Source organism: Xyrauchen texanus, chromosome 7 (assembly GCF_025860055.1).
Source record: "Xyrauchen texanus isolate HMW12.3.18 chromosome 7, RBS_HiC_50CHRs, whole genome shotgun sequence".
Taxonomy (NCBI): domain Eukaryota; kingdom Metazoa; phylum Chordata; class Actinopteri; order Cypriniformes; family Catostomidae; genus Xyrauchen; species Xyrauchen texanus.
In genome coordinates, this window is record NC_068282.1 from 5,303,880 (window position 1) to 5,321,187 (window position 17,308).

Genomic DNA, 17,308 nt, shown 5'->3' on the forward strand with positions numbered 1-17,308 from the left:
ATCTATATCTATATAGGTGTAATTTATGTTCATATATAATTTACAATTCAACTTTATGCTCAACTTACTTCTCTGTCTGCTCGTATGAATGTAACACATCATAAGAAAGTGTTTCACCGCTGTTCAAATGCACTTTGGATCGCATCATTTATATGTATAAATGTTTTACATCTGAAAGGACTAAATATTAAATTAAACAAATGACAATAAAATGCAAAGTAATCTGTTCAGTAATCAAAATACTTTTTGAATGTAACTCTATTCTAATTACCAGTGATTTAAATTGTAACTGTAGTGGAATACAGTTACTTAAATTTTGTATTTTAAATACATAATCCTGTTACATGTATTTCATTACTTCCCAACCCTGTATATATATATATATATATATATATATATATATATATATATATATATATATATATATATATATAATGCAAGCAAGGAAATCTAGCCTTTTGTAGGCATTTACATAGTCAGTGTTACAAATTAGCTTACAGTATATGGGATTTGTAACCTAATTTGATTTTAGTTTATTTGAATTTTGCAGAATCTTAAATATGTCATGTTTGTTTAAATTATAATATTTCATTGTCCTAAAGTCCTAAAGTCCTAAAACATTAATTTTCTGGTTGTAATTAGATTTTGCATCCCATATTTTAAGTGATGTCCAAGACTTTTTATATCTGCAACATATCTGTTGTCACTTATTGTTATGAACAAAATCTTGCCAAATCTTTAAGTAAAAATAACAAATAAATACAACTTAGACTGCTAGATTTCAATATACAAATCAAATCAAATCAATTCCCTTTATTGTCACTCAACCATATACACAAGTGCAACAGTGGGTGAAAGTCTTGGGTGCAGTTCTGAGCAACATAGCAGTCATGACAATTACAATAAACATCTGATTTACACATAACACAATTTAAACATCTGTTACACAACACACTATACACCTAATAATATACAATATGAAGTATACACAAAATAAGGATACTGTATACAGTAATGTAATCAGTGGAAATAAATATGAAGTGTTGTGTTGACATTCAGCTCTCGGTTGATGTGTGTTATTAAGAGAAGTATAAAATATGGGTCCAGTCTGAGGCTAATAAATTGCAGTGCTGATATATGTATCATGATCGATCAACAGGGTTGTAATGGGAACATGCATTTAAAATACAAAAGTTAAGAAACTGTATTCAATTAAATCATTGGTATTTAGAATACAGTTACATTTGAAGTAAGTTTGAAGTAAGTTTGGAGCAGAAGAAATAGAAATAAACCTTGTGTAAATTGTTAGCTTTACGCTAAGCTAAAATGCTATTTCTAGCCATTTTAAATGCACGTGTTACCAGACACGATCACATTTCTCTATCAAGAAAATTCACATTGGATCATAATTTCTTTTTTTCTAGAAAGACCTTTGATATTAGGACAAAAATTATATTCTTGATAATAATTTTTAATATTGTTTACCTGTAAAAATATCAAAAAAGCCTTAAAACTAGATATATTTAATCTTTGATCTTTTGATTTGAAGATATTCATGTTTTTCAGAGAATGTATTTTTAACATGTGTGTTTTGTCTTACTGTACTGGCAGATTTTTTATAGTCAAAACAAGAGAAAAAATCTACCAGTGCTGAAGAAGTAATCCAAAGTATTTAGATTACTTTACTGACCTTGAGTAATCTAATGGAATATGTTACAAATTACATTTATTCTGTAATCTGTAGTGGAACACATTTCAAAAGTAACCCTCCCAACCCTGTCGATCAAGAGTTCAAAAGTCTGATTGTTTGGGGGAAGAAGCTGTCATGCAGTCGGCTGGTGCGGGTCCTGATGCTGCGATACGCCTGCCTGATGTTAGCAGTGAGAGCAGCCCATGACTCGAGTTTTTTTCACACACCAGCTGGTATATATGTCCTGGAGGACGGGAATCTCACCTCCGATGATGGGTCTGACAGTTTGCACCACCCTTTGCAGGGCTTTGTGGTAAAATATGGCTGTGGTGATGTTGGCTATGCTGACCCTGCAGCTACAGAAATTAAGCTGTGGCTGGAAAGATATGTAAAATACCCCCCACCAACCTTGCTTGCATGAGAATGGATTTGTTGGATTTGCCACAATGTATGTGGTCTCTTCTAACATGTTAATATCTCAACCAAACAAACCACTATAAAACTGATTGAGGCATAAGGGCTTGGTTTTAGAAGGGACCATGTCTGTGCCAGGATGAAATACATGTTGACATCAAGATCGCATGCCAGTTCAATACCTAATATTTGCATCTATGTTGTATAAAGTGCACAGACAGGTACATGAGTAATATAATGCATAATGCATATGTTTGCTTATTTTATATAACACAATTGCAGTCAATGACATTTAGCTTTTAATGAAACATTTCATCATTTATTATGACAGCACTCAAAATATGTGAGTATTACCAAATGTTTTTACTGTACCATCTGTATTTTGGTGTGTTTAAAACTACAAATACATTATTTTATACATTCAGTTTCATCCACTACTACTAAATTCTAATCTTCATTGAATTTAAAAATACAAAATAAGTATAACAGTTGCTAAATGTCTAATAATAAAGCACTAACTATCAAAATAGCCTCTTTTTTCCCAGCAGAGTATAGAGAAAATAATAAACAGCGAGTTTTTTTTTTTCTTTCTCATTTTTGGGTTAATTCAACCTTTACATTAAAAAATCTGCATGCAAAAATTCTCTTTATGTGTTTGTAAAAATGCTTATCACGAACACCATAAATCAGAGGAGTAAGTAGCCGTGGTACAATGTTTCCTAGTAGATAATTTAAAAAGGTGATTTTTGTCCACTGAGCAGGTAGAAGAGGGGCAAACGTCATGTCAATTAGAGGAGTAATGTAGGACAACATACAGAGCATTAGCTGTCCTCCATGTAACAGAATGGTGTTCTGGGCCTTTTTAGCTGAAGATTTATCACTGGTGGCCTTTCTGGCTGTTACCAGCACTCTATAATATGTGAAAACAATAATTACCCACACAACAGCTGTATAAAAAACATTAATAACTTTGCTTTTATCTTCATTGTATGGCGTGTTGTACAGATATGTTGAACTACAGAGAGTACCTTTTGTAAAGAGAGATAATGGACGAACAATTAAAGTGATAATCAAATCGGCCAATCCAGGAATAACTCCTGCCCCCCAAATCATAGAGATTAGTATGTACGTCCTGTGCACGGTGCAAATCTGAGAGTGATGCAGTGGTTTGCAGATGGCAATGTAACGCTCAATGGCCATACCAGCCAAAGTCAGAGGAGTGTTCTTATGAGTTGTTGCACCTGTCATTAGCAGTATAATACAAAACGGAACAGGTACACTTCGCCATGCATAAGACATCACATAAAGACTTACAGTAATACAAACCATGAGCATATCATTGATAACCAAATGAATATATAATATATACCTCGGATCATTGTAGAAAATTGAACTCCTAAAGAATATGAATACAAACACTCCATTGATGCAGTTAATTGTGATCCCAAGAAGAACAATGATGAAATTTTTGACAAAAGCTTCCTCATATCGGTCTTTTGTGTTATTTTGAACCATGGTATAGTTCATTACACTTTTGATGGACTACTAGGAAAGTCTATCAAGCAGAAAGATGATCATCTACAATAGTCATCTTAGTTAACTGGATGTATTTTTCTGTTGCAGTTTACCATCCAAGTGTATTCATCATGAACTGATGAAAGATGATCTTTTTACTGGCCAATGTTTTTTTGTTTGTTTTTGTAGCCTGTTTTTTTCTGAAATGAAAGTAAAAAGAAATACTTTTAGCAGAGGATGTAAAAGGTTATGTAATAGAATGGTTATTATTTTTATGAATATAATTATTATTGCATACAATACAAATACAAGATGAAAGAGTATGTTGAGAAGAGGACTGACCTGTTTGTGTGGCTTAGTCAATTAATTTGGAGGCAGAGATAAATGTACATATTTATATACTGTTTGGGCAGGCTAGAGAGAGAGAGAGAGAGAGAGAGAGAGAGAGAGAGAAAGTGCCTTCAAGCAATGGTGTAGGATTGGTTTGACCATTGAGCAGGAGGGCAATTATTTGCACATTTTCTTATTACGCAACAACTCTGCTGAAAATAACATATTTCATATAACAATTGTCTAAACATCTAAGTAGATGTATTTCTGTGGTCGCTAAGGGAAGCCCTATAATAAGAAAACTGATAAATACACACATTTGACATTTATTGTTGTATGCAATAAATGCAAAAAGTGTCATCTTTAATTCATCACTTTAAAATCAACAAACTTACTAGTTTGTTGTTGGACTACTAGTGGAGCATCCTGTCCCATTTGTAGAATATGTTTCTTTCGAGGACCATAGCAACAGCTCTAGTATCCACAAAGGCACAAGAGTTTTTACATTTAGGCTTACAAAATCTTACAAAAAACTTGTATTTATTTTGGTATATTTTGCCAAGTGTAAATAAAGCATTTCACGGTTTTTAACTGTGGATTCTAAATACGGTTTCTCTTACAGTTAAATTAACCATAATATTTTTATTGCAGTTAATATTATAACTGTATTATCGTGCCATCACTAATTCCATGCATAAATATTAAAATATTTATACACTGTATCATATCAAACATTCAGAAAAAGCATTAGGTTTAACGTTTCATAAAAAATGTCCCCCTTCAAAAAATTAAAGGGTTAATTAAAGTCTGCTTTCCTCACCATAAAAAACAACTGATAATTTCTATGGACGCCATTAACATCTTCGCGGACTCCACACATGACTCGTGATGTATTTCATGTTTTCTAAATTCATACGAAAGTTTTGTGTAGGTAACAGACCTACAGATCGAAATTACACGTTGTCAGCCACTGACAGTCTTGGGTGTTTTATTCCTGCAGGGGGCGCTTGATGCAGAATCCTCCATTTATCAGCATTTAAATCTAATAAGGCTTTATATCCATTTGGAGACATTTTACACTGGATAGTCATTTTGAACAAAAACTGATAATTGCAAGGATTCATACCTGTGAATGAAAATCTGCCTCAGCATTATCTATAAAAATGTGTTTTAAATCCTCATTCAGTAATAATAAACTACTGTGAGTTCATACATCCTGGCCAGTGCTGAGAAAAGTAACAGGTACCACGTGACACCGCCGTCTAGTTGGGCGATACCAACACGTACAACTGAGGGGGGACTTCGATTGTTTGTCTCAATATGTCAGACTCGTAGCCACGCAATGGCAAGGTATCTTATAAGAAATTATTTTCAGCGTTGATAAAAATATATAAACAAGAACAGATGGATTATTGGGGGGGGGGGGAGAAATCACCCCATTCACAAGTCAAGTCAAGTCAAGTCAATTTTATTTGTATAGCGCCTTTCACAACACACATTGTCTCAAAGCAGCTTTACAGAAGATCAGCATTAACAGACGATAAAACTGTAATGTCTATAAAGTCGATGAATCATCATTGTGTAATTAGATAAAATACAATTCTTAATCGTGTTTTAAAAATAATTAAATAATAATTGTATTAATAACCCCAGTGAGCAAGCTGAAGGCGACTGTGGCAAGGAACACATAACTCCAAAAGATGTAGATTAATGGAGAAAAATAACCTTGGGAGAAACCAGACTCACTGTGGGGGCCAGTTCCCCTCTGGCTAACATCATGAATATAATGTAAATATTACTTGTGTATAGATAAAGTCATTTTTTTTTATTATTAAATTAAGTAAGTGTTAAGGGTCAGTGTTTAAACATCGATTGTGTTTGAACTGTAAGATTAATGACCAATGTCTTTGAAGTCCATCCTTGATTAATTGCAGAAGTTCACACAGATGCAATTATCCTTGTTAATTGGCTGATGAAGGCTTTTGTTGGCAATAGTTAGTCTATGCATTCCATTTCAAAATCGTAGTCCATCAATAGACCGCGGTGATGCAGGTTGGAGTTGGCATCAGTTCATCCTCACAAGTCCATCATAATAGACTGAAGTGATGTTTGGCTGGCACTGGCTGCTATTAGTCATCATCATCCAGCGACATGTAGCAGTGGAGTCCAACACGAAGCAGGAATGGAGCTGGATCCAGCCGGTTCTGGTGACCTCAGTATAGGAGTCCCGAGATTGAGACATGAAAACAGATAAAATAATATTAGCATAGATGCCATTAAATTTATAGCAGAGTTAGAGATCATGCTCAATGTTTCTGGTTTCTGGTTCCGGCAGACCCAACTAAAGCAGCCTAATTGTGGGTTGGAGGATAAATTAGTCTTTATGTCTAGACTTAAACTGAGAGAGTGTGTCTGCATCTCGAACAGTGTTAGAGAGACTATTCCATAGTTTAGGAGCCAAATATGAAAAGGATCTATCTCCTTTTGTGGATTTTGTTATTCTAGGAACTATTAACAGGCCAGAAATTTGCGATCTTAATGAACGTGTTATATAGCATGGTAGAAGATCACTTAAGTACTGCGGAGCTAGACCATTCAAAGCTTTGTAAGTAATTAACAGAATTTTCAAATTAATACCGAATTTAACAGGTAGCCAATGTAACGATGATAAAATGGGGCTAATATGATCATATTTCTTGGTTCTTGTTAGCACTCTGGCTGCTGCATTTTGAACCAATTGAATTTTATTTCTTGACCTTGCTGGACATCCTCACAGTAATGCATTACAATAATCTAGTCTTGAGGTCATGAATGCATGAATTAGTTTTTCGGCATCAGCAACAGAGAGCATGTGCCTTAATTTAGCAATATTTCTTAGGTGGAAGAATGCTGTTCTACAAACATTTGTAATTTGATTTTCAAAGGACAGATTGGTATCAAATATTACATCTAAGTTCTTCGCTGTTGAAGATGATGTAACAGTACATCCATCTAGAGTCAAATGATATTTTAGCAGCTTATTTTTAGAGTTTTTTGGTCCAATAATTAGTACCTCTGTTTTGTCAGAATTGAGTAGAAGGAAATTTCTGGCCATCCAATCTTTTACTTCATTGATACACTCTGCTAATTTTGAGAATTGTGAAATCTCATCAGGTTTTGAAGAAATATAAAGTTGTGTATCGTCGGCATAGCAGTGGAAATTTATTCCACGATTCCTGATAATATCTCCCAGGGGAAGCATATACAAGGAGAAAAGCAGAGGCCCTAAAACTGATCCCTGTGGCACTCCATACTTTACTTTTGTTTGGTTTGACAATTCCTCATTTAAATAAACAAAGTGGTAGCGGTCTGCTAAATATGACCTAAACCATGCTAATGCAACTCCACAAATTCCAACATAATTCTCCAGCCTATTCAAGAGAATGTTGTGATCTATCGTGTCGAATGCAGCACTAAGATCTAAATGCACTAGAAGAGAAATGCAGCCACGATCAGATGATAAGAGCAAGTCATTTGTAACTCTGATAAGTGCAGTCACTGTACTGTGATGAGGGCTAAATCCTGATTGAAATTCTTCATATATACTATTTCTCTATAGAAATTTACATATTTGTGAGGATACTACCTTTTCTAGTATTTTCAACATAAACAGGAGATTTGAAATCGGTCTATAATTAGCCAGTTCTCCAGGATCAAGTTGTGGCTTCTTAATAAGCGGTTTGATAATTGCCATTTTAAAGTTTCTTGGGACATGTCCTAAGCATAGCGAGGAGTTACTGATATTAAGAAGAGGTTCTGAGATTACAGGAGATACCTCTTTTAAGAGCTTTGTTGGTATTGGATTTAGCAAACATGTTGTGGCTTTTGATGTTTTGCTAAGTTTTGTTAGCTCTTCATGACCTATGACAGAGAAAGATTGAAGTTGCACGTGAGGAAAATAATTAGGCACTGTTTTCTGAGGTGCGATGACAGATGATTGCATAATTCCAATTTTATTTCAGATTATTTCAATTTTATCTGTAAAGAAATTCATGAAGTCATTACTCTTGAGCTGTGAAGTAATATCTGGCTTTATTCCTAACCAATTTAGCCACAATACTGAATAAACATCTAGGATTGTTGTGCTTATTTTCTATGAGTTTACTAAAATATGCTGACCTGGCAGCTTTTAGTGCCTGTCTGTAGCTACAGACACTATCCTTCCATGCACCTAGAAATAATTCTAATTTTGTATTTTTCCAAAAGCGCTCCATTTTCCGAGCTGCTCTCTTGAGAGCATGAGTGTGATCTTTGTACCATGGTGCAGGGCTTATTTCTTTAATTTTCTTTATTCGAAGTGGGGCGACAATATCAAGGGTGCTAGAGAAGACTGCATTTATATTTTTTGTTATTTCATCAAGTTCTTCTGGGCTTTGGGAGTGTATGAGATAGATCTGGAAGATTTTTAGTGAAGCTATCTTTAGTGGTCAAAAGAATAGTTCTACCTGAACGATAGCGTAGTGTAAATTGAGTAACATTAGTTGATTGCAGCATACAAGAGACGAGGTAATGATCCGAGATGTCATCGCTCTGCAGCAGAATTTCTATATTATCAACATCAACTCCATATGAAAGAATTAAATCTAGCGTATGATTATGGCGATGAGTTGGTCCTGTTACATTTTTTCTGACTCCAAGAGAGATGGGAATATCGATAAATGCTAACTCCAATGTATCATTTTCATTATCTATGTGAATGTTGAAGTCACCAACAATTAAGGCTCTATCTACAGTAACTACAAGATCTGATAAAACATTTTCAAATTCACTAAGGAAATCAGAATAAGGCCCGGGTGATCTATACACTGTAGCAAGGGTAAAAGACGACAAAGATTTTTTATTTATATTTGACGGTGTCACATTAAGCATTATTAGTTCAAAAGACTTACATTTATATCCTGTCCTCTGAGTAACACCAAAAACTTCACTGTAAATTGTAGCAACATCAGACGAGGCTCATGTTTATAACAATAACCTGGGGGAGTAGATTCATTTAAACTAATATATTCATCGGGTTTAAGTCAGGTTTCAGTCAAACAGAGCACATCCAAACTATGATCTGTAATCATTTAATTTACAATTAGTGCTTGGGTACAAAGAGATCTAATGTTTAGTAGCCCTATTTTTATATGATGTGTATTTTTAATTTGTTTGTTTTGTTCAAGTTTGACCTTCGGGAGAAGTTTCTAAATTATTTAGTTAGGGTATTGTATTTGGTAGTTCGGGGAACAGACACAGTCTCTATGAGATATCTAGGTGATACAGTCTCTATGTGTTGTAGTTTATGTGAACTGTGTGACGTCCCAAGGCAGCTAGCAAACGTTCGGATTAACCAGTTTGTCTGCTTCCTGACCTAGGCCCCAGTTAGTCAGTTACTATCATTATTAAGACTATGAGCCAAATTACTAGAGAGGAGACCTCCCTGGAGGGATGGAGTCTGTCTCTATTTAGCAGGTCAGGTCTACCCCAAAAACTCTTCCAATTGTCTATAAATCCTATTTTATTCTTCAGACACCACTCAGATATCCAGCCATTCAGTGACACTAATCTACTATAAACCTCGTCACCACGATGAGCCGGGAGGGGACCAGAGCATTTTAGAGTGTCTGTCATCGTCAGATTTGCAAATTTGCAAATTTGCACACCTCTTTAACATTATCTTTAGTGATCTCCGACTGGCGAAGCCGGACATCGTTAGTGCCGACATGGATAACAATTTTAGAAAATCTACATTTAGCATTAGCCAGCACTTGTAAATTTGATTTGATGTCAGACGCTCTGGCCCCCGAAATGCAATTAACAATAGTGGCTGGAGTCTCTATTTCCACGTTCCTTACAATAGAATCGCCGATAACAAGGGCTCTTTCAACATGATTCTCAGTGGGTGTATCACTAAGTGGGGAGAATTGATTGGAAACCCTAACAGGAACGGGAGAGTGGTGTCTCTTTGCTGAGTGAGTATGCCGCCGAGACGTCACCCAAATGCCCTGCTGCAGGGGCTCTATAGCCGGAACCAAAGTGTGTAAGTTGCTCTCTGTACTACCCGCATCCGAAACAAAACGGCTTCTCTTTCTCACTGACCTCCACTAGTGTTCGGATGCGAGTCTCACGAACTCATTAACCTTCTCCGTCAGCCTGACTAATTCCTTACATTTATCACAAGTGAATCCCTCACTGCTGACGGAGGAGGCTATTGTAAACATATGACATGCAATGCAGGAACAAATAACATGAGCGGATGCCATGACTTACCGCAAATTGTTTGTTGTTGGTTGTTCCTGAGCGGTGAGGGTTTGTGATTGATTTGAATCCCTCACGCAATTGTTTGTTGTTGTTGGTTGTTCTTGATAAGCGGTGCTTTGAGATCGATGCAATAATCTGTGTACCGCAGAGGAGAAGAAATAAATAAAAACAGGTGCGCGCTGAAAAAATGCACACAGTTTAATCGCGATAAAAATAGAACGCGGAATATGCACACAGTTGAATCGCGATAAGAGAATAATACGAGGAAAGACCCGATGCGTGCTTAAAAAAGGCAGATGTTTAAGGATTAAAGGCTGAAAACAGATATATAAGTGATGCTAAAAAACTAGCAGGCTACAAACACAGACTCTAGCTAGGTGCCAGCAGCAACAGGTAAAATAAACACAGATGAAACAGGAGAAAAGCGGGAAAAACCTGAACCGTGGTAAAATGACAAAGGATATAACTATGAACGATGACTATAACAATGAACGTTTGAGAATAAGCAATGCTAAGCAGGCCACAAACAAACTCTCGTGCAGCATGTGTGCTGCCTGCGTGCTGTGCCGTCAGCAACAGGAAGTCCAGTGACGTCAGAGATTCACAGCATTTGGGTTGGGGGGTTGGGACGTGTCCCCCCTACTCCCCCAGTTCTACACCAGTGCTTTCAAGGCACAATGTTTTTTAGCTCATTGCAGGCTATAGAGCTAAGAAATGAATACAAGCCAATGCAGCATGTGAGTTCCACCCAGGTGATTGAGCCCTTATCGTAGTCCCCCATTCAGTCTCACAAATTCAAAATCTTTAGCGTCTTGGCAAGGGCCCTTACACCCTGTCTACACCGAACGTATACGGCACGAGGCTGTCTACAATAGAAGCATCAAAGTGTACATTTAAATTACATGCAGAAAGCACAGGCTAAAAAACAGTGAGCTTGTGTTCTCCCAAACAGATGAACAGATTTAAAATGAATGCACCAATTGCATTTTAAATCAACAAACAAACCTCCCTAGTTGTGTAATGCTGTCTTTTGCACCACTGCACAGTTGAATCAAAGTTGTGCAAACAACTTAATCATACGCTATCAAAACTGTTTAGATGTCATAAAATATATTGTGTGAGTAACAAGGCCTAAAAGTAATTGTTTATGAACTAATAGTCTGCAGTTTTACTCATGATTTGTGTGAAAGTCAATAAAAGTAATTGTTGTTGCAGTGCCTCAAGTGTCTTGCTATAAAATGAATATCCCAGGATCAATACAATTTAAACTCAATTGGCAGCATTTGTGGCATAATGTAGATTACTACAAAATATTATTTTTGACTCGGACTTCCTTTTCTTTAAAAAAAAGCAAAACTCAAGGTTACAGTGAGGCACTTACAATGAAAATCAATGGGGCCAATTTTATAGGTTTTAAAGGCAGAAATGTCCATCCATCCATCCATCCATCTTCAACCGCTTATCCGAAGTCGGTCACGGGGGAAGCTGCTCCAGCAGGAGGCCCCAAACTTCCCTATCCCGAGCCACATTAACCAGCTCTGACTGGGGGACCCCGAGGCGTTCCCAGGCCAGTGTGGAGATGTAATCTCTCCACCTAATCCTTGGTCTTCCCTGAGGCCTCCTCCCAGCTGGACATGCCTGAAACACCTCCCTAGGAGCCCAGTGGCATCCTTACCAGATGCCCAAACCACCTCAACTGACTCCTTTCGACGCAAAGGAGCAGCAGCTCTACTCCGAGCTCCTCACGGATGACTGAGCTCCTCACCCTATCACTAAGGGAGAAGCCCGCCACCCTTCTGAGGAAGCCCATTTCGGCCGCTTGTACTCGCGACCTAGTTCTAGTTCATGACCCAGCCTTCATGACCATAGATGAGGGTAGGAACAAAAATTGATCGGTAGATCGAGAGCTTTGCCTTCCGGCTCAGCTCTCTTTTCGTGACAACGGTGCGATAGAGCTAGTGCAATACCGCCCCCGCTGCCCCGATTCTCCAGCCAACCTCCCGCTCCATTGTCCCCTCACTCGTGAACAAGACCCCAAGGTACTTGAACTCCTTCACTTGGGGCAATACCTCCTTCCCTACCTGGAGTACGCACTCCATCGGTTTCCTGCTGAGAACCATGGCCTCAGATTTAGATGTGCTAATCCTCATCCCAGCCGCTTCACACTCCACTGCCAAGCGATCCAGTGAGAGCTGAATGTCACGGACGATGATGAAATGAAGACAACATCATCTGCAAAAAGCAGCGATGAGATCCCCAGCCCACCGAACCGCACACCTTCCATACCCCGACTACGCCTCGATATCCTGTCCATGAATATCACAAACAGGATTGGTGACAAAGCACAGCCTTTGCGGAGACCAACCCCCACATGGAATGAACTCAACTTCGTGCCGAGGTCCCGGACACAGCTCTCGCTTTGGACGTACAGGGATTGGATCGCCCTAAGAAGGGACCCCCTCCCCCCCACCCCATACTCCCGCAGCACCTCCCACAGTCTCTCCCGTGAGACCCGGTCATACGCCTTCTCCAGATCTACAAAACACATGTAGACCGGATGGGCATACTCCCAGGACCCTTCCAGGATCCTTGCGAGTAAAGATCTGGTCCGTCGTTCCACGGCCAGGATGAAAACCGCATTGTTCCTCTTCAATCCGAGGTTCGACAATCGGCCGAACCCTCCTCTCCAGCACCTTGGAGTAAACTTTACCAGGGCAGAAATGTGAAGCTTATAATTTTATAAAAGCACTTACATTAATTCTTCTGATAAAACTCTATTATCTATTATAGTATTATTTGAGCTGCAAAGTTGTTTAAATTGTAATTTCTACAGTCATTTTAGGGTTTTAGGGTTTGTTGGACTTGCATCGTCATGGCAACGGAGTTGTAAATTTGGCTATAACTTTATACGGATAAGGAGAGTAAGCGATTTTATCACACTAAAATCATGTATACATGCATATTGTTTATGTCTCGTGGCTATACTTTTGAAAAAGTGTGTATTTTAACATTCAAAAATTTGCCATGTTCTCTTCCATTGTAAGTGCCTCACTGGAACACAGATTTTTGCTTTTTTTTTTTATAGAAAAAAATCTAAATACATTTTTGTGGTAATCCATATTATACCACAACTTCTGTCGATTGAGCTTAATTTATATTGAACATGTAATATTTCTTTTATTCAAAACTGTAAATTTGTATATATTACTCATAATCATCTCTATAGTACCCCAGCCACTGGGGGTTGTGTCAAGAAGGGTATACGGCATAAAACCTGTGCCAAGTCAAATATGTGGACCACGGATGGTCCGCTGTGGCGACCCCTAATGGGAGCAGCCGAAAGAAGAAGAATCATAATCATCTCTCCAACCAACCAATGGCACAAATGCACATCATAACTTTGACCATGAATTAACAAAAGTCAATAAATATTTGGTGACATTTAAAGTGTTTATTTTGTACTAAAGATCTTGAGCTTTCATTTGCTTTCAATGTTTGTTCACTTTGAGATATTCAATAATGTATGAACAGCAAACTAACCCCAGTCTCCCTTAATGAAGCCTTCCTTTCATTATAGACAACAACTTGAACACTGCTAATTTGTGACAGATCAGAATGGCAGTTTATTTTCTTAGATTTAATATTTACAGTACTGTACATCTGTCAGGGTTGAATGTGTTCATGTGTTTGTTCCATGCCATGTTTGTTCCTGTTTCCTTGTCATGTGGTCCCCTGGTCATGTGATTTAATGTTTTCCTCCATGTTCATGTTCATGTGTCTTGTTTTCATTGGTTTATTGTCTTGTTACCTTGTTATCAGTTATGTCTTGTCATTGGTTGTCATCGTCATGTTTCGCCCTTGTCCATTTAAGCCTCATGTTTGTCATTGTGCATGGTCAGGTATTGCTTGTGTAACGTTGTGTTATTATTTATGGTAAGTTCATTGTCAAGTCACGTTAAGTTCATGTTTATGTTCATGTTTATGTTTATGTTTATGTTTTGTTCAAGTCAAGTTTAGTCAAGTTCATGCTTTTGTTTGTTCACGTTTGGAGTTATGGTTTTTTGGATATCACATTTGTAAATAAAACTGCACTTGGGTTCATGACAAATCATCATCTCTTCGACTACATTACAATATCAGTGTTGCAAAACATTTATCTTGGGCAATTATACAAAGAATGTTTAAAATGTAATTATACATCATATCTTTTTTGATTGCTTTAAAATATACAATCATTATCCAGGATTTTTATTTGTGGCTTTAAATGTACAAACATTTTTTTTTATTATTATTCTTTTGCTACTTTTCCCACAATTAATTTCCAAATATGAATCTTCCAATAATTTATAAACACAAATGAAATACAACTGCAACTAAATGTCCAAAAAAATAAAAACAATTAATTCACTTAAAAGAATAGTTCACCCAAAATTATAATTCTCTCATCAGTTACTTGCCCTTTTGGTGTCATACGTCAGCAGAACATAGACAAAGATGTGTTTATTAAGATATGAAGTGTTTTTGTCCATTCAATGCAATTCAGTGGGGTCCAAATCTTTTCACGCTCCAAACAGTCCATACAACTCAAGTGGTTGTCTTCTGAAGCGATATGATCCGTTTTTGTTGAGAGACCAAATGTAACTCTTTTTTTTTTACAATAAATCTTGCCATCTGAATTCTCCGTGCCGTGATCATGATTAGAAGCATGATTACACTTCATTACACTTGACGCATGCGCAGGGCGCGTGCACAGCGCAAGGAAAGACAATTGAGCTTCAAATCATGATTGCCAATGAGACTGCAGACGGCATAATTTACAGTGAAAATTTAGTTGCATTTTGGTTATATCACTTCAGAAGACAATACAATACACCACTGGATTACATTTATGCTGCCTTTATGTCTTTAAGCTTTAAAGTGGACCCCATTGACTTGCATTGTATTGGATTAAAACACCTCATATCTCCATAAAATATATTTGTTTGTGTTTGGCAGAAGAAAGAAAGTCACACAGGTTTGAGACAGTAGAAGGGTAAATGTTGAGAGAATTACCATTTTTGGGCTGAACTATACCTTTAAGAAAATAATAAATAGCAAGACAAAGACTTTAACCAAATGCATTTAACTGATCATGTTTTTTTGGTACAACCCTTTGTAATATGCATGAAAAAAGTCCTTTCATGTGTTTTAAAAAATGTTTATCCCGAACACCATAAATCAAGGGGCTAAGTAGTCGCGGTACTAAATTTGTTAGAAGATAATTTAAAAAGAACAGTTTTGGGCGTTCAGCTGGAAAGAGTAGGCCAACAATCTTGTCTATAGCTGGAGTAATGTAGGACAACATACAGAGCATTAGCTGTCCTCCATGTAAGAGAATGGTGTTCTGGGACTTTGTAGCAGAAGATTTATCACTGGTGGCCTTTCTGGCTGTAACAAACACTCTACAATAAGTGAATAAAAGAATAACCCATACAGCAGATGAATAAAGGCCATTCATAGCTTTGCTTTGTTCTGCATGGTACGGTGTGTTATACAACATTGTTGCACTACAGTAAGTAACTTTTGTAAAGATGTTGAAAGGACGATCAATTAAAAGCACAATCAAGTCAGCCAGTCCAGGTATAACTCCAACAACCCAAATAAGAGCGATGAGGATATACGTCCTACTCACAGTGCAAATCTGAGAGTGATGCAGTGGTTTGCAGATGGCAATGTAACGCTCAACAGCCATACCAGCCAAAGTCAGAGGAGTGTTCTTATGAGTTGCTGAGGCTATTATTAACAGTGTTGTACAAAAAGGTACAGGAAAATTTTTCCATACATAAGCCATCACAAAAAGAACTACAGTGATACAAACCATGAGCGTATCATTGAAAACCAAATGAATATATAATATATATCTTGGATCATTGTAGAAAATTGAACTCCTAAAGAAGGTGATAATAAATACTCCATTGATAGAGGTAATTAGAATCCCAAGAAGAACAATAGTGAAATTTTTGGCAAAAATGTCAGCAGGAGTTTCTTGTACAGCATATTGAAACGTTGTAGAGTTCATTGCCTTTTTGCACTGGCTCGTTTTCTTGCAAAAGTTGATTTTCTTTTGCTGTAGTTCTTGTTTGACTGTCCAAAGTGTTTCAAGAAGGAAGATGCTCGAAAGTTTGTTATTTATCCAGATGAATCTTCAAGTTTCATCTCACATGGAAATAAAAAGCAGAAATGTTTAGCATGGTATATAAGAGTGATATGTTATGATAAATATAAATACAAACTGAAAGAGAACTTGTCAGTTTGCTCTGTGACCTGTTTTGGCTACAAAGTTAAAATTACCAGTCTATATAGTTATAATGTAGTTTAAAAAAAAAAAAGAACAGGGGAGGGGGAGTTGGGGAGGGGTGAGAGAGATTTGTTAAATTGCTCTCTAAGGATAATTAGATGCTGGCAACACTGATATGGGGACAAAAACAAAATAAGCAACAAAGCAAAGGGGTTGACCTTTAATATCACATGGAAAAAATGAACACAGGCCAATATACACTATCATGTAATTACTTAAATAGTCTTTTGTGTAATTCAAACAGGCCATGAAAATATAGAGATATAGTTTCTCTATGTTTTTCAGTATATGCAGTATTATTTGCTGCAAGATGCTGAAACTCACCCATCAGCTTTGAGGAATTTGTGTCTTAACTGTCAAACATTCAGTTTCGCAAATCAGTGTGGTGCCTCTCAGAGGTTACGCAATAAAAAATCTGTAATTTTGATGGAATAGTTTGTAGATTTTCTGTCAGAGAAGATATAAAAAACTATAATCATGGGAGATACAGATTCATCTGATCAAGTTAACATTCGATTTGTATTGTGACACTTGGTATTTTTATGTGACAAAGTAAATCACAAGTAGAGCTTGTACCAATTGCTGTATTGCATGTTCTTGTCTTTTTGTATTTATTATTCTCTTGTAATGTTATTTGATGGTCTTGTGACAGTGTCACCTGATTTAATGAATCCTTCCGCAGTTGGTAATCCAGTAACACTGTAGCACTGCACTCAATGGGTCAAACTGACCCGGCTCGT

The 17,308-nt window shown here is 36.9% G+C and overlaps 2 protein-coding genes across 2 annotated transcripts; both read right to left on the minus strand.

Moving 5' to 3' along the window:
- Nucleotides 1–2,695: 2,695 nt before the first annotated feature.
- Nucleotides 2,696–3,631, minus strand: LOC127647029 (odorant receptor 131-2-like). Its single transcript, XM_052131083.1, has one exon. It carries the CDS (start codon nt 3,629–3,631, stop codon nt 2,696–2,698), a length of 936 nt encoding a protein of 311 aa, XP_051987043.1.
- Nucleotides 3,632–15,338: 11,707 nt separating this feature from the next.
- LOC127646568 (odorant receptor 131-2-like) lies at nt 15,339–16,310 on the minus strand. Its single transcript, XM_052130321.1, has one exon. The coding sequence runs from the start codon at nt 16,287–16,289 to the stop codon at nt 15,339–15,341; it is 951 nt and encodes a 316-aa protein (XP_051986281.1). The 5' UTR covers nt 16,290–16,310.
- Between the last annotated feature and the right edge of the window lie 998 nt (nt 16,311–17,308).